At 40.4% G+C, this 25,718-nt stretch overlaps 1 protein-coding gene across 2 annotated transcripts in view; it reads left to right on the forward strand.

Moving 5' to 3' along the window:
* The first annotated feature begins 24,532 nt into the window (after nt 1-24,532).
* The window catches only part of LOC115123877 (guanine nucleotide-binding protein G(t) subunit alpha-2-like), a 43,853-nt gene continuing 42,667 nt past the window's right edge, over nt 24,533-25,718 (forward strand). For both annotated transcript variants that reach the window (XM_065005158.1, XM_065005159.1), the window contains exon 1: nt 24,533-24,843. In XM_065005158.1, the coding sequence (XP_064861230.1) occupies nt 24,732-24,843 (112 nt within the window). In that variant the 5' untranslated portion in view covers nt 24,533-24,731. The remainder of the gene's footprint in view (nt 24,844-25,718) is intronic.

Raw genomic sequence — 25,718 nt, forward strand, 5'->3', positions numbered from 1 at the left:
TTATATACTAAGTCTTGCATAGTTAGTTTACATTAAGTCTTGCATAGTTACTAAGTCTTGCATAGTTAGTTTATATACTAAGTCTTGCATAGTTAGTTTATATACTAAGTCTTGCATAGTTAGTTTATATACTAAGTCTTGCATAGTTAGTTTATATACTAAGTCTTGCATAGTTAGTTTACATACTAAGTCTTGCATAGTTAGTTTACATACTAAGTCTTGCATAGTTAGTTTATATACTAAGTCTTGCATAGTTAGTTTATATACTAAGTCTTGCATAGTTAGTTTATATACTAAGTCTTGCATAGTTAGTTTATATACTAAGTCTTGCATAGTTAGTTTATATACTAAGTCTTGCATAGTTAGTTTAGTTTCAGGTATGTCACATTGAAAGTATCTAACATTGCCTTGATGCGATCACAGTTCCCACAGTAAAGGGACATGTTGATAGTGTTAACTAAAGGGAGAAAACTCTAGAAAGTTGAGTGAAGTTCAATCTTGTGCTGATCTGAGAGGGCCCAGTGCACCTGCAGTTTAGAGGGAACATTGGAGATACCCCTCCTCTCCCACTGCGGTTTGGGCTCAGGGCTGATTCTCAGGGCTTTTACATAACAAAGGCATTCTGAACACCGCCAGGCTGGCAACCCTGCGGAAAAATAACAGCCTAGGCCCTAGCCTAGTGCATAATGGGACGACTCCCATGGAATTCTGGGAAAGGGTGGTCAGCCAAGCTGATTTACTTAGACACCTACAGCACCCGATTTCACAGGAAAGCCAAAAAGATCAACAACCACCCGAGCCTCTGCCTGTTCACACCCCTACCATCCAGAAGGCGAGGTCAGTACAGGTGTATCAAAGCTGGGACCGAGAGATTGAAAAACAGCTTCTATTTCAAGGCCATCAGACTGCTAAACAGCCATCACTAGCACATGTCTGTCAGCTCAATGTAGGCTGCTAACCATGTGTGTGTGACCATTAACATCTGCTAACCATGTGTGTGTGACCATTAACATCTACTAACCATGTGTATGTGACCAATAACATCTGCTAACCATGTGTATGTGACCATTAACATCTGCTAACCATGTGTATGTGACCATTAACATCTGCTAACCATGTGTATATGACCAGTAACATCTGCTAACCATGTGTGTGTGACCATTAACATCTACTAACCATGTGTATGTGACCATTAACATCTACTAACCATGTGTATGTGACCATTAACATCTACTAACCATGTGTATGTGACCAAGAAAATGTGATTTGATTTTGATGAAGCTTCAGACAGACTTAGAAAGTGGCCCAATTTCCTATGTAGGTAGACTGTCTGTCTATGAAATTAGAAGTGTGTATGTGTGTGTGTGTGTGTGTGTGTGTGTGTGTGTGTGTGTGTGTGTGTAACACTGATTGTGTGTGTGTGTGTGTGACACTAGGTAGACTGTCTGTCTAGGAAATTAGAAGGGTGTGTGTGTGTGTGTGTGTGTGTGTGTGTGTGTGTGTGTGTGTGTGTGTGTGTGTGTGTGTGTGTGTGTGTGTGTGTGTGTGTGTAGGTAGGTATGTGATTGATATATAAAAGAGAAAAAGCAAAAAACATCAACATCATAGTATGAGGTATTACTTGCAGAATATTCCAAATATTTAGGAAAGTTAAGTAGCTACCTCATCCTGCTTTGTGATGTAGCCTACGCTAGCTATCCCCAGTAAGATCCCACTTCGCAATGTCTAGGTTTGAGTTACATTTGGTAAGTATAGAGTTACATTTGGTTAGTTTTGAGTTACATTTGGTTAGTTTTGAGTTACAAATCCAATCAGTTTTCTACATTGATTCATTGTCATCCAATTAAATATTGTGGTTGAATTAACATGGAAACAACGTTGATTTTGCAACCAGATTTTGCCCAGTGGGATAGTTGACTCGTTTTCACTTGTTGTTTCTGTGCTTGCTGTGTTTTCCCCTTCATCTATCAGTCAACATCACCAGTAGCTCTTTTTAACTGATGGTAATCTTGTAATCTGTTCAAATCACTGGTAGCTCTTTCTAACTGATGGTAATCTGGTAATCTGTTCAAAACACTGGTAGCTCTTTCTAACTGATGGTAATCTGGTAATCTGTTCAAAACACTGGTAGCTCTTTCTAACTGATGGTAATCTGGTAATCTGTTCAAAACACTGGTAGCTCTTTCTAACTGATGGTAATCTGGTAATCTGTTCAAAACACTGGTAGCTCTTTCTAACTGATGGTCATCTGGTAATCTGTTCAAATCACTGGTAGCTCTTTCTAACTGATGGTAATCTGGTAATCTGTTCACAACACCGGTAGCTCTTTCTAACTGATGGTAATCTGGTAATCTGTTCAAAACACTGGTAGCTCTTTCTAACTGATGGTCATCTGGTAATCTGTTCAAAACACTGGTAGCTCTTTCTAACTGATGGTCATCTGGTAATCTGTTCAAATCACTGGTAGCTCTTTCTAACTGATGGTAATCTGGTAATCTGTTCAAAACACTGGTAGCTCTTTCTAACTGATGGTAATCTGGTAATCTGTTCAAAACACTGGTAGCTCTTTCTAACTGATGGTAATCTGGTAATCTGTTCAAAACACTGGTAGCTCTTTCTAACTGATGGTAATCTGGTAATCTGTTCAAAACACTGGTAGCTCTTTCTAACTGATGGTAATCTGGTAATCTGTTCAAAACACTGGTAGCTCTTTCTAACTGATGGTAATCTGGTAATCTGTTCAAAACACTGGTAGCTCTTTCTAACTGATGGTCATCTGGTAATCTGTTCAAAACACTGGTAGCTCTTTCTAACTGATGGTAATCTGGTAATCTGTTCAAAACACTGGTAGCTCTTTCTAACTGATGGTAATCTGGTAATCTGTTCAAAACACTGGTAGCTCTTTCTAACTGATGGTAATCTGGTAATCTGTTCAAAACACTGGTAGCTCTTTCTAACTGATGGTAATCTGGTAATCTGTTCAAAACACTGGTAGCTCTTTCTAACTGATGGTCATCTGGTAATCTGTTCAAAACACTGGTAGCTCTTTCTAACTGATGGTAATCTGGTAATCTGTTCAAAACACTGGTAGCTCTTTCTAACTGATGGTAATCTGGTAATCTGTTCAAAAAACACTGGTAGCTCTTTCTAACTGATGGTAATCTGGTAATCTGTTCAAAACACTGGTAGCTCTTTCTAACTGATGGTCATCTGGTCATCTGTTCAAAACACTGGTAGCTCTTTCTAACTGATGGTCATCTGGTAATCTGTTCAAAACACTGGTAGCTCTTTCTAACTGATGGTAATCTGGTAATCTGTTCAAAACACTGGTAGCTCTTTCTAACTGATGGTAATCTGGTAATCTGTTCAAAACACTGGTAGCTCTTTCTAACTGATGGTAATCTGGTAATCTGTTCACAACACTGGTAGCTCTTTCTAACTGATGTAATCTGGTCATCTGTTCAAAAACACTGGTAGCTCTTTCTAACTGATGGTAATCTGGCAATCTGTTCAAAACACTGGTAGCTCTTTCTAACTGATGGTAATCTGGTAATCTGTTCAAAACACTGGTAGCTCTTTCTAATTGATGGTAATCTGGTCATATGTTCAAAAACACTGGTAGCTCTTTCTAACTGATGGTAATCTGGTCATCTGTTCAAAAACACTGGTAGCTCTTTCTAACTGATGGTCATCTGGTAATCTGTTCAAAACACTGGTAGCTCTTTCTAACTGATGGTAATCTGGTAATCTGTTCAAAACACTGGTAGCTCTTTCTAACTGATGGTAATCTGGTAATCTGTTCAAAACACTGGTAGCTCTTTCTAACTGATGGTAATCTGGTAATCTGTTCACAACACTGGTAGCTCTTTCTAACTGATGTAATCTGGTCATCTGTTCAAAAACACTGGTAGCTCTTTCTAACTGATGGTAATCTGGTAATCTGTTCACAACACCGGTAGCTCTTTCTAACTGATGGTAATCTGGTAATCTGTTCAAAACACTGGTAGCTCTTTCTAACTGATGGTAATCTGGTAATCTGTTCAAAACACTGGTAGCTCTTTCTAACTGATGGTAATCTGGTAATCTGTTCAAAACACTGGTAGCTCTTTCTAACTGATGGTAATCTGGTAATCTGTTCACAACACTGGTAGCTCTTTCTAACTGATGGTAATCTGGTAATCTGTTCACAACACCGGTAGCTCTTTCTAACTGATGGTAATCTGGTAATCTGTTCACAACACTGGTAGCTCTTTCTAACTGATGGTAATCTGGTAATCTGTTCAAAACACTGGTAGCTCTTTCTAACTGATGGTCATCTGGTAATCTGTTCAAAACACTGGTAGCTCTTTCTAACTGATGGTAATCTGGTAATCTGTTCAAAACACTGGTAGCTCTTTCTAACTGATGGTAATCTGGTAATCTGTTCAAAACACTGGTAGCTCTTTCTAACTGATGGTAATCTGGTAATCTGTTCAAAACACTGGTAGCTCTTTCTAACTGATGGTAATCTGGTCATCTGTTCAAAACACTGGTAGCTCTTTCTAACTGATGGTCATCTGGTAATCTGTTCAAAACACTGGTAGCTCTTTCTAACTGATGGTAATCTGGTAATCTGTTCAAAACACTGGTAGCTCTTTCTAACTGATGGTAATCTGGTAATCTGTTCAAAACACTGGTAGCTCTTTCTAACTGATGGTAATCTGGTAATCTGTTCAAAACACTGGTAGCTCTTTCTAACTGATGGTAATCTGGTAATCTGTTCACAACACTGGTAGCTCTTTCTAACTGATGTAATCTGGTCATCTGTTCAAAAACACTGGTAGCTCTTTCTAACTGATGGTAATCTGGCAATCTGTTCAAAACACTGGTAGCTCTTTCTAACTGATGGTAATCTGGTAATCTGTTCAAAACACTGGTAGCTCTTTCTAACTGATGGTAATCTGGTAATCTGTTCAAAACACTGGTAGCTCTTTCTAACTGATGGTAATCTGGTCATCTGTTCAAAACACTGGTAGCTCTTTCTAACTGATGGTCATCTGGTAATCTGTTCAAAACACTGGTAGCTCTTTCTAACTGATGGTAATCTGGTAATCTGTTCAAAACACTGGTAGCTCTTTCTAACTGATGGTAATCTGGTAATCTGTTCAAAACACTGGTAGCTCTTTCTAACTGATGGTAATCTGGTAATCTGTTCAAAACACTGGTAGCTCTTTCTAACTGATGGTAATCTGGTAATCTGTTCACAACACTGGTAGCTCTTTCTAACTGATGTAATCTGGTCATCTGTTCAAAAACACTGGTAGCTCTTTCTAACTGATGGTAATCTGGCAATCTGTTCAAAACACTGGTAGCTCTTTCTAACTGATGGTAATCTGGTAATCTGTTCAAAACACTGGTAGCTCTTTCTAACTGATGGTAATCTGGTCATCTGTTCAAAAACACTGGTAGCTCTTTCTAACTGATGGTAATCTGGTCATCTGTTCAAAACACTGGTAGCTCTTTCTAACTGATGGTCATCTGGTAATCTGTTCAAAACACTGGTAGCTCTTTCTAACTGATGGTAATCTGGTAATCTGTTCAAAACACTGGTAGCTCTTTCTAACTGATGGTAATCTGGTCATCTGTTCAAAAACACTGGTAGCTCTTTCTAACTGATGGTAATCTGGTAATCTGTTCAAAACACTGGTAGCTCTTTCTAACTGATGGTCATCTGGTAATCTGTTCAAATCACTGGTAGCTCTTTCTAACTGATGGTAATCTGGTAATCTGTTCACAACACTGGTAGCTCTTTCTAACTGATGGTCATCTGGTAATCTGTTCAAATCACTGGTAGCTCTTTCTAACTGATGGTAATCTGGTAATCTGTTCACAACACTGGTAGCTCTTTCTAACTGATGGTAATCTGGTAATCTGTTCACAACACTGGTAGCTCTTTCTAACTGATGGTAATCTGGTAATCTGTTCACAACACTGGTAGCTCTTTCTAACTGATGGTAATCTGGTAATCTGTTCAAAACACTGGTAGCTCTTTCTAACTGATGGTAATCTGGTAATCTGTTCAAAACACTGGTAGCTCTTTCTAACTGATGGTAATCTGGTAATCTGTTCAAACACTGGTAGCTCTTTCTAACTGATGGTAATCTGGTAATCTGTTCAAAACACCGGTAGCTCTTTCTAACTGATGGTAATCTGGTCATCTGTTCAAAAACCAAGTGCAGCAGGGATTCTGATATTCAAATGCTAAATGTTAATATTTCTAGGCCTATTCATGCTGTTGTTCAATTGCATAGATCAAAGGTCAAACACTAATCTAGTTTTTCAACAGCAAGGCTCAGACCAACTAGCCTGGCTAACACCTAACTTCTAGTTTTTCAACAGCAAGGCTCAGACCAACTAGCCTGGCTAACACCTAACTTCTAGTTTTTCAACAGCAAGGCTCAGACCAACTAGCCTGGCTAACACCTAACTTCTAGTTTTTCAACAGCAAGGCTCAGACCAACTAGCCTGGCTAACACCTAACTTCTAGTTTTTCAACAGCAAGGCTCAGACCAACTAGCCTGGCTAACACCTAACTTCTAGTTTTTCAACAGCAAGGCTCAGACCAACTAGCCTGGCTAACACCTAACTTCTAGTTTTTCAACAGCAAGGCTCAGACCAACTAGCCTGGCTAACACCTAACTTCTAGTTTTTCAACAGCAAGGCTCAGACCAACTAGCCTGGCTAACACCTAACTTCTAGTTTTTCAACAGCAAGGCTCAGACCAACTAGCCTGGCTAACACCTAACTTCTAGTTTTTCAACAGCAAGGCTCAGACCAACTAGCCTGGCTAACACCTAACTTCTAGTTTTTCAACAGCAAGGCTCAGACCAACTAGCCTGGCTAACACCTAACTTCTAGTTTTTCAACAGCAAGGCTCAGACCAACTAGCCTGGCTAACACCTAACTTCTAGTTTTTCAACAGCAAGGCTCAGACCAACTAGCCTGGCTAACACCTAACTTCTAGTTTTTCAACAGCAAGGCTCAGACCAACTAGCCTGGCTAACACCTAACTTCTTCCTGATATCAGAGTCTGGAATGGCTCTTTGATGTTGTCGACAAAATGCTCCAATGATGTAAGGGGCTGTGTTTTTACTGGTCGGCTCTCCTCTGTGTCTTTATCACTCAAACACCCACAGCCACACACAGACCCCAGTCCACTGACCTCTTCCATTTACAACGGTTGGATTAAAAAAATTCAAACAATGAGAGGTCTCAACCCTCAAAGGAATTGTTTGTTTGATTGTTGATGGTTGAAAAGAACCAATCAAATCCGTTGCACAATTTCTGAGTGATTATATTACGTTAATAAACGGCCTCCTTTCCAGACTCTTGTGGTCACAGCTCTCCCTGCGCTGCTAATCACGTGGGTTGCGTCAGACAAGCTACAGATCAACACGTCAGTGTTGCCATTGTTTATGAATTTGTTTATTTCTAATGTCACAATAAACACGTCTCCAACCCCCATATCACACCCTCGCAGACAGAAATCATATGTGTTTTACATTGTACAATCAATTAGTGAGAGAGAGCCTAAACATTACATACATTTAGTATATATCTGATTCAGTGTAGACCTGAATCACTGCAAAATTTGTCCCTGTTTCAGTCATGTCTTTGGTCAGGTTCGCGTGGGTCAAAAATAAAACAGCCTAATGATTGGTTGAGTAAACCCTCTCGCTTCACCTCTTCCTCTCTAACTGCAAAAGTTCATGTGACCTTACTGACATGTAGGCACAAGCTCGACACTTTGTATCCCCATAATGCAATGCACTTTGAAAGGTGGTGCCCAATGACGGCCCATTGTCTCCATTTTGAGAAAAAATTAAATAAGGAAAAAAAGAAGGCAAAACCATAGAGCATGCTAGAAGACTCCATAGAGCATGCTAGAGGACTCCATAGAGCATGCTAGAGGACTCCATAGAGCACTCTAGAAGACTCCATAGAGCATGCTAGAGGACTCCATAGAGCATGCTAGAAGACTCCATAGAGCATGCTAGAAGACTCCATAGAGCATGCTAGAGGACTCCATAGAGCACACTAGAAGACTCCATAGAGCATGCTAGAGGACTCCATAGAGCACTCTAGAAGACTCCATAGAGCATGCTAGAAGACTCCATAGAGCATGCTAGAGGACTCCATAGAGCATGCTAGAAGACTCCATAGAGCACACTAGAGGTCTCCATAGAGCATGCTAGAGGACTCCATAGAGCATGCTAGAAGACTCCATAGAGCATGCTAGAGGACTCCATAGAGCACACTAGAAGACTCCATAGAGCATGCTAGAGGACTCCATAGAGCACGCTAGAAGACTCCATAGAGCATGCTAGAGGACTCCATAGAACATGCTAGAGGACTCCATAGAGCACTCTAGAAGACTCCATAGAGCATGCTAGAGGACTCCATAGAGCATGCTAGAGGACTCCATAGAGCATGCTAGAAGACTCCATAGAGCACAATAGGGGACTCCATAGAGCATGATAGAGGACTCTTCTTTGTATCTGTCCCATTATGGTGATTGTGAGCGCATGGGCAGTGCCATTGAGGCCATCACTATTTTGAAGTAGTCCATTTTCTTATTTTATTACTTCTATGAATTAGTAAACAAACTGAAAGGGTGTATACTGCCCCCTGGAGGGTGTTTGAACAGGTATAAAGACAAGTTTGGTGATTTACTATCACCTGCAGCTATGGAATGTTTGCTCAAGAGTATAATTCATTGGCTGATCCCTCCTGATGACCTGGATGGAATTATGTGATCCCTCCTTAACCCATAGGAAGTCCCACCCAGTTGATAACTTCAAAATGGTGGAAGTCCTCAATGGTGCTGCTCAAGCTAAAACGGGCTTTTGGACCCTAGAGTCCTCTATCATTCTCTATGGGTCAAACCAATACTCTGTATTTGAAAGCTGTTGAACTGAGACTATTTGAAAGTCGTTGCACAAGCCTGTGTAAGGTGCTTGGAGAGGAAATATACCGTATTGAATGAGGAAATATCTCCTACTAGTGCGAAACACACATTATTAACGAGTCTCCCATGACCTAATATGGCGCACACGTTTGATCGCAAAGATTCAGGTGACAATCCATGGCATGTCATCACTGTTATGGTGACATTAATTAATAATGTAGCTTGTTCCCTAAGAAAAAATTGACCACAGACAGTATTGCAAAGTCATTATTACATGGACATGTTAGACATGTTGTGAAGTGAATCACAACGTGCGTTGTCTGTGGCCTTCTGTTTTGGTAATGATAGTATTACTAGATCCTATGATTCATTTAAAAAAATTTAAAAAATCTGTTATCAATGTATTTAGTTTAAATGTCTGTAAATGTTTAAATGTCTGTAGTCATTTACAGTGCTTCAGAAAGTATACATACCCCTTGATTGATCATTATTGATTTATTCCACATTTTGTGATATTATAGCCTGAATTAAAAATGTATTAAATTATATATTTTTTCTCTCACCCACAAATACCCCATACATACAATACCCCATAATGACAAAGTGAAAAGACGTTTTTAGAAATGTTAGCAAATGTATTGAAAATGAAATACAGAAATAGCTCATTTACATAAGTATTCAACCCAGAGTCAATGCATGTTAGAATCCCCTTTGGCAGTGATTAGAGCTGTGAGTCTTTCTGGGTAAGTCTCTAAGAGCCTTTCACACCTGGACTTGGCAATATTTAATAAATAAATAAATAAATATGATTTATTTTTCAAGCTCTGTCAAGTTGGATGTTGATCAGCCATTTAAGCCTTACCATAGATTTTCAAGTCAAAACTGTAACGACGCCCTTCCGGAACATTCAATTCCATTTTGGTAAGACATTTCTTTGAAACATTTTTAGCATTTTTACTTATGTGCCTTGTTGCAAACAGGATGCTTTGGAAAATGTGTATTCTGTACAGGCGTCCTTCTTTTCACTCTGTCATTTAGGTTGGTATTGTGGAGTAACTACAATGTTGATCCATCCTCAATTTTCTCCTCTATCACAGCCATTAAACTCTGTAACTGTTTTTAAATTACCATTCGCCTCCTGGTGAAATCCCTGAGCGGTTTCCTTCCTCTCCGGCAACTGGGTTAGGAAGGACGTCTGTATCATTGTAGTGACTGAGTCTATTGATACACCATCTATAGTGTAATTAATAACTTCACCATGCTCAAAGGGATATTCAATGTTCGCTTCTATAAATGTTTCACCCATCTCCCAATAGGTGCTCTTCTTTGCGAAGCAGTCACAATATATCCCTGGTCCATGTGGTTGCATAAGTGTTTGAAATGTACTACTCGATTGAGGGACCTTACAGATAATTGTATGTGTGGTGTACAGAGATGAGGTAGTCATTCAAAAATCATGTTAAACACTATTTACACTATTATAGTCCATGCAACTTATTATGTGACTTGTTAAAAGCACATTTTTACTCCTGAACTTAAGTATTGTCATAACAAAGGAGTTGAATACTTATTGACTCAAGACATTTCAGCTTTTAATTTTTAATGCATCAATAAAAATAAAAAATAATCTAAAAACATACTTCCACTTTTTTATTTATTTAACCTTTTATTTAACTAGGCAAGTCAGTTAAGAACAAAATCTTATTTTCAATGACAGCCTAGGAACAGTGGGTTAACTGCCTGTTCAGGGGCAGAACGACAGATTTGTACCTTGTCAGCTCGGGGGGGTATAACATTGCAACCTTCCGGTTACTAGTCCGCTCTAACCACTAGGCTACCCTGCCGCCCCACTTTGACATTATGGGGTATTGTGTGTAGGCCAGTGACACAACAATCTTCATTTAATCCATTTTAAATTCAGGCTGTAACTCAACAAAATGTGTGAAAAGGGGTGTAAATACTTGATGAAGGCACTGTATGCAGTATATACGCTTTCATTCATACAATTCTGAACCATACAGCAGCTACTATACATTTATTTGATCATTGATACAGTATGTGGAAGAAGCCATAATGTGAGTCACCTTTGTAGCCCCTCCCTTGTTCATAGAGAGTTCAATGTTCCCTGTAAACTGCAGGTACACTGGGCCCTCTCAGACCAGCACGAGATTGAACTTCACTCAACTTTCTAGAGTTTTCTCCCTTTAGTTAACACTATCAACATGTCCCTTTACTGTGGGAACTGTGATCGAATCAAGGCAATGTTAGACACTTTCAATGCAAAATACCTTAATCTAAACTAAACTAGTTTTAAGGCTATACTGTGTTTGTTAACATTTACAGTGCATTCGAAAAGTATTCAGACCAGTTGACTTTTTCCACATTTCCACACTTCTTCTAAAATTGATTAAATAAAATAAAATCCTCGTCATCATACACACAATAGCCCATCATGACATCACAATACTCCATAATGACATCACAATACCCCATAATTGCATCACAATACCCCATAATGACAAAGCGAAAAAATAGTGTTTTAGACATTTCTGCACTTTTATTACAAATTAAAAAAGGAAATTCATTATTTACATAAGTATTCAGACCCTTTGCTATGAGACTCGATATTGAGCTAAGGTGCATACTGTTTCATTGATCATCCATAAGATGTTTCGACAACTTGATTGGAGTCCACCTGTGGTAAATTAAATTGATTGGACATGATTAGGAAAGGCACACACCGGTCTATATAAGGTCCCACACTTGACAGTGCATGTCAGAACAAAAACCAGGCCACGAGGTCGAAGGAATTGTCCGTAGAGCTCCGAGACAGGATTGTGTTGAGACACAGATCTGGGGAACGGTACCAAAACATTTCTGCAGCATTGAGGTCCCCAAGAACACAGTGGTCTCCATCAATCTTAAATGGAATACGTTTGGCACCACCAAGACTCTTCCTAGAACTGGCCGCCCGGCCAAAGTGAGCAATCGGGGGAGAAGGGCCTTGGTCAGGGAGGTGACCAAGAACCTGATGGTCACTCTGACAGAGCTCTAGAGTTAGTCTCTGGAGCTCAGTTACATAGACACAGTTACATAGTTATAGTTACATAGATACAGTTACATAGTTACATTTACATAGATATAGTTACATAGATATAGATATAGTTACATAGTTACATTTACATAGATATAGTTACATAGATACAATGACATAGTTATAGTTACAGAGATACAGTTACACAGATACAGTTACATGGTTACATTTACATAGTTACAGTTACATAGATACAGTTACAGTTACATAGATGCAGTTACATAGATGCAGTTACATAGATGCAGTTACATAGATACAGATAGATACAGTTACAGTTACATAGATACAGTTACGTAGATACAGTTACAGTTACATTTACATAGATATAGATACATAGATACAGTTACATAGATACAGTTACAGAGATACAGTTACATAGTTACAGTCACATAGTTACAGTTACATAGATACAGTTACAGAGATACGGTTACATAGATACAGTTACATAGTTACAGTTACATAGTTATAGTTACAGTTACAGAGATACAGTTACATAGTTACAGTTACATAGATACAGTTACACAGATACAGTTACATAGTTACAGTTACATAGATACAGTTACAGAGATACAGTTACAGAGATACAGTTACAGAGATACAGTTAAATAGATACAGTTACAGATACAGATACATAGATACAGTTACATAGATACAGTTACACAGTTACAGTTACATTTACATAGATATAGATACATAGTTACAGTTACATTTACATAGATATAGATAGTTACATAGATACAGTTACATTAGATACAGTTACATAGATACAGTTACATAGTTACGTAGATACAGTTACACAGATAGAGTTACATAGTTACAGTTACATAGATACAGTTACAGTTACATAGTTACAATTACATAGTTACAGTTACATAGATATAGATACAGTTACATAGATACAGTTACATAGATATAGATACATAGATATAGTTACATTTACATAGATACAGTTACATAGATACAGTTACATTAGATACAGTTACATAGATACAGTTACATAGTTACGTAGATACAGTTACATAGATAGAGTTACACAGTTACAGTGACATAGTTACATTTACATAGTTACATTTACATAGTTACATAGATACAGTTACATAGTTACAATGACATAGTTACATTGACATAGTTATAGATAGTTACATAGATACAGTTACATAGATACAGTTACATAGTTACATTTACATAGTTACATTTACATAGATACAATTACATAGTTATAGATACAGTTACGTAGATACATTTACACAGTTACATTTACATAGATACAATTACATAGTTATAGATACAATTACATAGTTATAGATACAGTTACGTAGTTACATTTACACAGTTACATTTACATAGATACAATTACATTTACATAGATACAATTACATAGTTATAGATAAATTTACACAGTTACATTTACACAGTTACATTTACACAGTTACATTTACACAGTTACATTTACACAGTTACATTTACACAGTTACATTTACATAGATATAGTTACATTTACATAGATACAATTACATAGTTATAGATACATTTACACAGTTACATTTACACAGTTACATTTACAAATTCTAAAACGGACTGCAACTCTTTGGTTAGGGTTGCAGCAATTTCACTAGATTTGGTTTCTGACGATTATAGAAGCTTCCATTAAAGAAAAACCTATGTGTTCTATTAGATAGAATAGCTCTGAGTCAATAATATCAAAGGCTGCACTGAAATCTAAAAGTACAGCTCTTACAATCTTCTTATTGTCAATTTCTTTCAACCAATCATCAGTCGTTAAGCTGGCCCATCTAGCGCAAATCACTCAGTTCTGCCTCCAGGGCAAGATTCATCCCAATAAATATCAACCCGTTTATAAATACACAAGTCCAGGCCCTAGTTTCTATAGGCTGATCTGGTGGTAAACTGCTCTGTATATACTGTGTCTGTACTTCACTGCTCTTAGAAAAAGAGACTAGTGCAGATCAAAACATCAATGCTAAGGTCACAATTGGTCCAAAAATATAATAGCCAATATTAGAGCGTTAACACACTTTCACTTCTACTGAAGGACGTCACCGGGCATTGGCGCCAAGATGGAAAATCCTTTTCTAAAGCTGATGGAGAATAAAGTCAGCCTTGTCCTTAGATAAGCCTGTTCATCTCTCCCAATCTGTTCATTCATCCCATTGTACCATTTAAAGCATTTGGGCTCCCAAGTGGCGCAGCGGTCCAAGGCATTGCATCACAGTGCTAGAGGCATCACTATAGACCCTGGTTCAATCCCGGGCTGTATTACAACCAGCCGTGGTCGGGAGTCCCATAGGGCGGTGCACAATTGGCCCAGTGTCGTCCTGGTTAGAGTTTGGCCGGTGTAGGCCGTCATTGTAAGTAAGAATAGGTTCTTAACTGACTTGCCTAGTTAAATAAAGGTAAGCCAACAACAAAAAATGGCAGGAGAGACTGTGGTACTATACAGTAGATAATACATGGCCCTGTCAAAGTGTGGTAAACTATTTGTATCACTTACCTTTCCACCATTTCCTGTAGTTCAATTACAATGTATCCATAAAGTGGTGTTGATGGCAGCCAAGATTGGGGTCAAATCTATTTTAATTCTATTATGTTTCAATTCAAATCTATTTTAATTCCAAACAACAACACTGAAATTGGTTCTGAATATTATGTAAATAGTGTATTCCCATTTTTGTTTTAAGTTGTTGTTTTTTAAAATCTACTTTTTAAACATTGTATCAACAGTTGTGTCAAATCACGATGGTGATTGGATAGTTTTTAATGTGCGTTATTCAAGGAACATTTCATATGAATTTGATTTCCACGTATCCAGTCCTCAAATGAACGCGTCTCTAAGACTGTCTTCCGGTTGTCTTCAAAAGTAGAATTTATGTCACTGTCCGCTTCTTAAAAGCAACCCAAGAGGAAGTACAAACTTAACGATAAGTATGCTATTCAAAATAATTTGTGAGGTTACGTGCGTAGTTGCTTTAGTATTTTAGGGATTACTGTGAGTAGTGGCTTAATCCACGTCATCACTGTGAGTATCCCTATATACGCTCTCTTACAGGCTAAACCACTTATATATGGTATAGCTATATTGGCTAGGGCCTGGAGTAAACCATCTAACTGGCCCTGCATGCTAGCAGGCTAATTAATACCATAAGAGGGACTAGATAAACCCTGTAACTGGCCCTACATGCTAGCAGGCTAATACCATAGAGACAGACTAGATAAACCCTGTAACTGGCCCTACATGCTAGCAGGCTAATACCATAGAGACAGACTAGATAAACCCTGTAACTGGCCCTACATGCTAGCAGGCTAATACCATGGAGACAGACTAGATAAACCCTGTAACTGGCCCTACATGCTAGCAGGCTAATACCATAGAGACAGACTAGATAAACCCTGTAACTGGCCCTACATGCTAGCAGGCTAATATCATAGAGGGACTAGTTAAACCCTGTAACTGGCCCTACATGCTAGCAGGCTAATACCATAGAGACAGACTAGATAAACCCTGTAACTGGCTCTACATGTTAGCAGGCTAATACCATAGAGGGACTAGTTAAACCCTGTAACTGGCCCTACATGCTAGCAGGCTAATACCATAGAGACAGACTAGATAAACTCTGTAACTGGCCCTACATGCTAGCATGCTAATACCATAGAGACAAACTAGATAAACTCTGTAACTGGCCCTACATGCTAGCAGGCTAATACCATAGAGACAAACTAGATAAACCCTGTAACTGGCCCTACATGCTAGCAGGCTAATACCATAGAGGGACTAGATAAACCCTGTAACTGGCCCTACATTCTAGCAGGCTAATACCATAGAGACAAACTAGATAAACCCTGTAACTGGCCCTACATGCTAGCAGGCTAATACCATAGAGACAGACTAGATAAACCCTGTAACTGGCCCTACATTCTAGCAGGCTAATACCATAGAGACAAACTAGATAAACCCTGTAACTGGCCCTACATGCTAGCAGGCTAATACCATAGAGACAAACTAGATAAACCCTGCAACTGGCCCTACATGCCATTGAGGGATTCCACCATTTTAATATAAGGAAACATTTCAGTACATCCGCAATAACATCTGCTAAACATGTATGCGGCCAATTAAAATTTGATTTGGCTGGCAGGCAAATTCCAAAAGAGACAAGTCAATGGGAGAAGGGAACAATTCTTCCTAAATGGTTAATTTTCTCGATTTGTAAATGTGCTCCCTCTATCCAACTCTATGGCTAAGCTCATTGACTGCAGGTATAAATAAAGGATAATACGTATCTACAGAAGCCTCCTCTGGTTACTAAATACCATCTGTTGAATCTCAAACCACCACACTATTACTCACCACGGTTTCATAGTGCCAATTCAAAGTGAATGAAGGTAATGTATCCCCGATCCCTTTGAATGAACAAAGCCCTATATGGAGCCCTATATGGATTGGTAGGTATAGAGGTATGGAGAGAGGGAGAGGAGAGAGAGACGAGAGACAGAAAAAGAGACAGACAGCTCTACCAGGGAGGGACTGAGACCAGAAATGGGCCCGGGAATTTCTAATACGCTGGGACATTTCTTTTCCTAGAGAAATGATTAGCCCAATTTGTTTTAATTATGCGTATTTGCCCGAGCTGGTCTATGGCCTACCTCAAAAGCCCTATTCTTCAAGTATAGGCAATAAACTCCTGAAATACACGTGTCTTACAACAATAACCTATAATTAGTTAACAAATTAACAAATTGGTTTGAGGTAGCAGCCAGTGACTAAGTAGACGAGGTTGGGTTCAAATACCAGTCAGTCACACATGGTACTGGCTCTGCAAATTGTTGCGTGAACTAACGGGACCCCAAAAAAACGTGCAGGAGACAATAGGATTTGCTCTGCTGGGAATCTATTTACATGTATTTGGGTGAAAGCCTGTGGCACAGCAATATTCCATGTGAGGGACTCGCATTCCTTAATCTCATTCTGAGACAGAGCTACACGCTTGTTATTGAAGTTAAACTGGTTGACATGCAAAGCTTTTGGGCAGTTGGCAGATTTTTTCCCTTTTTGCTCATGCAGGCTTCAGGTAGAGCGGAAAGAACTGAAAACTGCTGTTCACAAATGCTCTCCATCCAACCTCACTGAGCTCGAGCTGTTTTGCAAGGAGGAATGGGAAAAAATTTCAGTCTCTCGATGTGCAAAACTGATAGAGACATACCCCAAGCAGCTTACAGCTGTAATCGCAGCAAAAGGTGGCGCTACAAAGTATTAACTTAAGGGGGCTGAATAATTTTGCACGCCCAATTTTTCACTTTTTGATTTGTTAAAAAAGTTTGAAATATCCAATAAATGTCGTTCCACTTCATGATTGTGTCCCACTTGTTGTTGATTCTTCACAAAAAAATACAGTTTTATATCTTTATGTTTGAAGCCTGAAATGTGGCAAAAGGTCGCAAAGTTCAAGGGGGCCGAATACTTTCGCAAGGCACTGTAGATGGGAGGGGTTGAGGGGAGCTGAAGGATGGGACTGGATGGTCTTCAGAGATAGATGGGAGGGGTTGAGGGGAGCTGAAGAGTGGGACTAATAACAAACAAAAGATAACTAAATGTAAAATATACTGTCTGTGAAATGTATGTAGTATTTATTAAGCTGGAAGTGGGAGCCCAAGTGTTGTTGTCCATTAGTTTATTCCATTTAGGGGAGGGGTGGTAGGGTTAGGGGAGGGGTGGTAGGGTTAGGGGAGGGGTGGTAGGGTTAGGGGAGGGGTGGGAGGGTTAGGGGAGGGGTGGTAGGGTTAGGGGAGGTGGTGGGAGGGTTAGGGGAGGGGTGGGAGGGTTAGGGGAGGGGTGGTAGGGTTAGGGGAGGGGTGGGAGGGTTAGGGGTATAAGTTAAATACAGTTAAATACAGTTAGCATGAACAAGTATTTCAACCCTTTGGAAATACCTGGATTTCTGCATAAATTGGTCATACAATTTGATCCGATCTTCATCTAGGTCACAACAACAGACAAACACAGTCTGCTTAAACTAATAACACACAAACAATTATACGTTTTCATGTCTTTATTGAACACGACATGTAAACATTCACAGTGCAGGGTGGGAAAAGTATGTGAACACTTGGATTTAATGACTGGTTGACCCTCCTTTGGCAGCAATAACCTCAACCAAACGTTTTCTGTAGTTGTGGATCAGACCTGCACAACGGTCAGGAGGAATTTAGGACCATTCCTCTTTACAAATCTGTTTCAGTTCAGCAATATTCTTGGGATGTCTGGTGTGAACAGCTCTCTTGAGGTCATGCCACAGCATCTCAATCGGGTTGAGGTTAGGACTCTGGCGGGGAAAATCCAGAAGGCGTATTTTCTTTGTGTGAAACCATTTTGTTGTCGATTTACGTCTGTGTTTTGAGTCGTTGTCCTGTTGCATCACCCAACTTCTGTTGAGCTTCAATTGGCAGACAGATAGCCTAACATTCTCCCGCAAAATGTCTTGATTAACTTGGGAATTCATTTTTCCATCGATAATAGCAAGCTGTCCAGGCCCTGAAGCAAAGCAGCCCCAAACCATGATGCTCCCTCCACCATACTTTACAGTTGGGATGAGGTTTTGATGTTGGTGTGCTGTGCCTTTTTTTCTCCGCACATAGTGTTGCTGTTGTGCATTCCTTCCAAACAACTTAACAGTAGTTTCACAGTAGCACTGTGGAACATCCAGGTGCACCTTTGCAAACTTCAGACGTGCAGCAATGGTTTTTTTTGACAGCAGTGGCTTCTTCCGTGGTGTCCTCACATGACACCATTCTTGTTTAGTGTTTTACGTATCGTAGACTCGAACAGAGATGCTAGCATGTTCCAGAGATGTCTGTAAGTATTTATCTGACACTCACTGATCTCAATGAGCATTCTGCGCTGTGCTCTTGCAGTCATCTTTGTAGGACAGCCACTCCTAGGGAGAGTAGCAACAGTGCTGAACTTTCTCCATTTCTAGACAATTTGTCTTACCGTGGACTGATGAACATCAAGGTTTTTAGAGATACTTTTGTAACCCTCTCCAGCTTTATGCAAGTCAACAATTCTTATTCTTATGTCTTCTGAGATCTCTTTTGTTCGAGGGATGGTTCACATCAGGCAATGCTTCTTGTGAATAGCAAACTCAAACTTTATAGGGCTAGGCAGCTCTAACCAACATCTCCAATCTTGTCTCATTGATTGGAATCCAGGTTAGCTGACTCCTGACTCCAATTAGCTTTTGGAGAAGTCATTAGCCTTGTGGGGGTTCACATACCTTTTCCAACCTACACTGTGAATGTTTAAAGTATGCAAACGTCAAATTGTTTGTGTGTTATTAGTCTAAGCAGACTGTGTCTGTTTGCGTGTCTCCAATTTGTAAGTCGCTCTGGATAAGAGCGTCTGCTAAATGACTTAAATGTAAATGTAAATGTCTATTGTTGTGACTTAGATGGAGATCAGATCAAATTTGATGACCAATTTATACAGAAATCCAGGTAATTCCAAAGGGTTCACATACTTTTTAAAACTAATATACAGTACTAGTCAAAAGTTTGGACACCTACTAATTCAAGGGTTTTTCTTTATTTGTACTATTTTCTACATTGTCAAATAATAGTGAAGACATCAACACTATGACATAACACATCATGTAGTAACCCCCAAAAAGTGTTGAACAAATCAAAATATATTTTATATTTTAGATTCTTCAAAGTAGCCAGCCTTCGCCTTGATGACATCTTTGCACACTCTTGGCATTCTTTCAACCAGCTTCATTGAGGAAAGCTTTTCCAAGAGTCTTGAAGGAGTTCCCACATATGCTGAGCACTTGTTGGCTGCTTTTTCTTCACTTTGCATGTCCGGCTTATCACAAACCATCTCAATTGGGTTGAGGGCTGGTGATTGTGGAGGCCAGGTCATCTGATGCAGCACTCAATCACTCTCCTTGGTCAAATAGACCTTACACAGCCTGGAGGTGTGTTTTGGGTCATTGTCCTGTCGAAAAACAAAATGATAGTCCCATTAAGCGCAAACCAGAAAGCATGGCATATCGCTGCAGAATGCTGTGGTAGCCTGACTGGTTAAGTGTGCCTTGAATTTTAAATAAATCACAGACAGTCTTACCAGCAAAGCACCCCCACACCTCCTCCTCCATGCTTCCCGGTGGGAACCATACATGCAGAGATCATCCGTTCACCTACTCTGCATCTCACAAAGACACCAAAAAAGAAACCAAAAATCTCCAATTTGGAATCATCAGATCAAAGGACAGATTTCCACCAGTCTAATGTTCATTGCTCATGATTCTTGGCCCATGCAAGTCCTTTAGTAGTGGTTTCTTTGCAGCAATTCAACCATGAAGGCCTGATTCACGCAGTCTTCTCTGAATAGTTGATGTTGTGATGTGTCTGTTACTTGAACTCTGTGAAGCATTTATTTGGGCTCTAATCTGAGGTGCAGTTAACTCTAATGAACTTTTCCTCTGCAGCAGATGTAACTCTGGGTCTTCCTTTCCTGTGGCAGTCCTCATGAGAGCCAGTTTCATCATAGCGTTTGATGGTTTTTGTGACTGCACTTGAAGAAACTTGAAAAGTTCTTGACATTTTCCGGATTGACTGACCTTCATGTTTTAAAGTAATGATGGGCTGTCATTTCTCTTGGCTTATTTTATCTGTTCTTGCCATAATATGGACTTGGTCTTTTACCAAATAGGGCTATCTTCTGTATACCACCCCTACCTTGTCACAACACAACTGATTCGCTCAACTGATTTCATCAAGATGGAAAGAAATTCCACAAATGAACTTTTAACAAAGCACACCTGTTAATTTAAATGCATTCCAGGTGACAACCTCATGAAGCTGGTTGAGAGAATGCCAAGAGTGTGCAAAGCTGTCATCAAGGCAAAGGGTGGCTACTTTGTAGAATCTCAAATTTAAAATATATTTTCATTTGTTTAACACTTTTTTTGCTTACTACACGATTCCATATGTGTTATTTCATAGTGTTGATGTCTTCACTATTATTCTACAATGTAGAAAATAGTACAAATAAAGAAAAACCCTGGAATGAGTAGGTGTGTCCAAACTTTTGACTGTTACTGTACATTTATAAAACACATATATGGGCGATTCGAAATGATGCAGACAATTACATTAATAGAAGCAACTATCTATCTGAAATATTGAAAAAAAAAAACAAGATAAAAAAATTATTGAGCATGTGTAACCATGGTGATGTGGTCAACCGTGCTGTCGTAGTGAGTAACGCCTAGACTCTAACTCACCGGGGAATCTCGCAGTGTTGTGGTGCACAGATGACCCGGGTTCAGAGACCAGTTAGTCACACATGGCAATCAATTGGACCCAAAAGAGTACAATACGCTGGGGATTGACTCTGGGAGTCTGGGACAGGGCCACCCGCTTGGTATTAAACTCATGACATGCAAAGCTTTGGGGCCGTTCCATGGCTGAGCAGGGTGACCCAGTTGCTCCCCTATTTGCCCAGAGTCCACCCACACAGACGGCAAGGTGCCATCTGCTCGGTTTAAGCCTGTCCCTCTCTGGGTGGATCAGGGGCTCTGTAGGGGTAATCTCCTCAACAGATCAGCAGTGATGATGGTGGGGGTGGTGTGTGTCTCTGTGCTCGTGCGTATATATATATATATATATATATATATATGTGTGTGTGTGTGTGAATGTCTGCTCGTGCGCCTATGTGTGTGGTTGGCCTAGTCCAGCCATCCACGCCTTAGAGACATTCATTGGATTGGCTAGATGATGAGGCCATGATTAGCTGACATTGGAAGCCTTTGGGGATTTGGCTCTGGAGTAAATTAGCTAGCTGTCACTTAGTGTTTCTGTTAGGGCAGATTCAGTGACGTCCATCTGATGCTGACTATCTCAGGAAAGCACTTGAGTCCAGATGGAGAGATGCAAGCCTTAGATCGGGGTTCCCTTTCTTTCTTTTTGGGGATAAAAGTGTTCTTCCGGAGAGGTTACCAGGGTTCTTGAACTGCGTCAGGGTTCTGCCAGGGTTTGACCAAGGTTCTACCAGGGTTCTACCAGGGTTTGACCAAGGTTCTACCAGGGTTCTCCAACACTACTGTAGTTGCCTTTGTCATGGGCGGGAGCTGAACCCTGGTCTAAGGTCGTGATGAGGTAGGTTAACCCTGGTCTAAGGTCCTGATGAGGTAGGTTAACCCTGATCTAAGGTTCTGATAAGGTAGGTTAACCCTGGTCTAAGGTGTAACGAAGGTGAGTCAGAATCCCACTCTCGTGATGAGGTACGTTAACCCTGGTCTAAGGTTGTGATGAGGTAGGTTAACCCTGGTCTAAGGTGTAGCGGAGGTGAATCAGAATCCCACTCTCATGATAAGGTAGGTTAACCCTGGTCTAAGGTCGTGATGGGGTAGGTTAACCCTGGTCTAAAGTGTAGCGGAGGTGAGTCAGAATCCCACTCTCATGATAAGGTAGGTTAACCCTGGTCTAAGGTTGTGATGAGGTAGGTTAACCCTGGTCTAAGTTCCTGATGAGGTAGGTTAACCCTGATCTAAGGTCGTGATGAGGTAGGTTAACCCTGGTCTAAGGTTGTGATGAGGTAGGTTAACCCTGGTCTAAGGGGGTGATGAGGTAGGTTAACCCTGGTCTAAGGGGGTGATGAGGTAGGTTAACCCTGGTCTAAGGTCGTGATGAGGTAGGTTAACCCTGGTATAAGGGGGAGATGAGGTAGGTTAACCCTGGTCTAAGGTCGTGAAGAGGTAGGTTAACCCTGGTCTAAGGGGGTGATGAGGTAGGTTAACCCTGGTCTAAGGGGGTGATGAGGTAGGTTAACCCTGGTCTAAGGGGGTGATGAGGTAGGTTAACCCTGGTCTAAGGGGGTGATGAGGTAGGTTAACCCTGGTCTAAGGGGGTGAAGAGGTAGGTTAACCCTGGTCTAAGGGGGTGATGAGGTAGGTTAACCCTGGTCTAAGGGGGTGATGAGGTAGGTTAACCCTGGTCTAAGGGGGTGATGAGGTAGGTTAACCCTGGTCTAAGGGGGTGATGAGGTAGGTTAACCCTGGTCTAAGGGGGTGATGAGGTAGGTTAACCCTGGTCTAAGGGGGTGATGAGGTAGGTTAACCCTGGTCTAAGGTCGTGATGAGGTAGGTTAACCCTGGTCTAAGGGGGTGATGAGGTAGGTTAACCCTGGTATAAGGTTGTGATGAGGTAGGTTAACCCTGGTCTAAGGTTGTGAAGAGGTAGGTTAACCCTGGTCTAAGGTTGTGAAGAGGTAGGTTAACCCTGGTCTAAGGTTGTGAAAAGGTAGGTTAACCCTGGTATAAGGTTGTGATGAGGTAGGTTAACCCTGGTCTAAGGTTGTCAAGAGGTAGGTTAACCCTGGTCTAAGGTTGTGAAGAGGTAGGTTAACCCTGGTCTAAGGTTGTGAAGAGGTAGGTTAACCCTGGTCTAAGGTTGTGAAGAGGTAGGTTAACCCTGGTATAAGGTTGTGAAGAGGTAGGTTAACCCTGGTCTAAGGTTGTGAAGAGGTAGGTTAACCCTGGTCTAAGGTTGTGAAGAGGTAGGTTAACCCTGGTCTAAGGGGGTGATGAGGTAGGTTAACCCTGGTATAAGGTTGTGATGAGGTAGGTTAACCCTGGTCTAAGGTTGTGAAGAGGTAGGTTAACCCTGGTCTAAGGTTGTGAAGAGGTAGGTTAACCCTGGTCTAAGGTTGTGAAGAGGTAGGTTAACCCTAGTCTAAGGGGGTGATGAGGCAGGCTAAAGCAGTGCTGGATCAAAAGCCTGCACACACCCATAACCTTCTCACACGGTCGTGCCGACCTGACCTGTACTGTGCTAGCTCGGTAATGTTTCTTTCCCATTGTCCTTTACAGCAAGGTTTATATAGTACTGGAAGCATCACGGTAATAGGAACCTGCACTTTTTAATCATATACAAGAGCTCTTAAAAGGGCAATCTGCAGTTCAAACAATAACAAAGCTGTTAAACAGCTGAGGGACGGGGCTGGAGAAATGTAACCACTCTCTGCTAGACAGAGATATGACACAAGGACTGACCATCCATGATATCAACATTATAGTATGAACCATGTTTTCAGGCTATACAGCGTTTGTTTACATGTACTGTGTTTACAAACATTGGAGTAAAACAACAAGCTCATAAGGCATTGAGTTATAGTCTTGAAGAATCAATGGCTATATACCTATATATACATTTCATTTTAAAGTCCTCTAATGGAGGTACCAATTTTTACTCTTTAATAAATCATATACAGTACAAAACCTCTGAAAGGTCATTCTCTGGTGTCAAAGTTACAGAAAATGGGAACAGTCAATGCATCCCTCCATATCAAATCCCTAACCAACCGTAGAGGAGCCAAATTGGTCGTGTTTTGGTCTCTTCAGTCCAGACCTGATTAGCTGTGTTAATAGGATTTGGCTTCTGGTTCCATGTTCTATGACATGAGCTTTAAACCACAAAGACTACCCGAGTGACATTTAGCACCTGAACCTGCAGAGGAGCGACACTCTGACTCAACCTTTGAACAGTAGCCTACCTAGCCAAACAACTACTTAACGATCCGACTGATTGTTCCTTTATCTGTGCGATCGCACATCGTTTAAGGAACTGAAAGGCTGTTTCTGTGTAGTTAGGCACTCCGGACAACTAACCGCCAAGATGTCGATGGACCAGCCGGAGGATCTGGAGATGGAGGGAGAGGAGGGGATAGACTCCAAGGAGCTGAAGAAGCAGCTGGCCGAGTCTAAGGCAGTTAAAGTGCTGATGCTGGGTAAGTGAACTGAACCCATTGGTCTGAATGTATCGGGAGGTGATTTGAAAATCATTGTCATGTTATTGTGAAGAGTTAACCCTGTCTGAGACTTAGAAGCCAGAAGGATGTCCTTTTGGTCTAATGGCTTAAGAGGTTAGGATCCCCCATTATATTTTTTTCCCTGTTCATATAGAAACTGAAAGGATATATTTCAACTAAATACCATGGAATAATAAACAGGATATTTGTTGTGCATCATTTAACACAACACATTTGGCCTCCCGATAGCACTAAAACTATTTGAAATTAAATAGACATTACCATATGTCACCTGTTTGGAAAACATGTAATGTTTCTGCTGTTGAATATAGTCCATGAAATGATATAATACTTTCTCTATGATCACATTTCAATCAAACACATACAATTAAGTCCTGTTTTTGTCTGTGAATTGATTATTCACTTTGTCTGAACATTGACAGTTAAGAGCAGGGCTGCCAAACCATCTTCCTGGAGATCTACTGTCCTGTAGGTTTTCAGTCCAACCCTCTTCCTGGAGATCTACTGTCCTGTAGGTTTTCAGTCCAACCCTCTTCCTGGAGATCTACTGTCCTGTAGGTTTCCCTAATTTAACATATCTGATTCAGCTAGTTAAGGTCTTGTTGAGCAGCTAATAAGTAGAATCAGGTGTGGTAAATTAGGGTTGGACTGAAAACACACAGGACTGTAGATCTCCAGGAAGAGGGTTGGGCAGCCCTGGTTAAGAGCAACACTTTGTCTGAACATTGACAGTTAAGAGCAAACAAACACCGATCAAGGCATAATGTTCTTTCTCTTAGAATGTTTTAAGATATATGTGACTGAACCTAGAAAATAAGGAACATTGTTAAAGT

The sequence above is a fragment of the Oncorhynchus nerka genome, linkage group LG20 (genome assembly GCF_034236695.1).
Source record: "Oncorhynchus nerka isolate Pitt River linkage group LG20, Oner_Uvic_2.0, whole genome shotgun sequence".
Lineage (NCBI taxonomy): Eukaryota > Metazoa > Chordata > Actinopteri > Salmoniformes > Salmonidae > Oncorhynchus > Oncorhynchus nerka.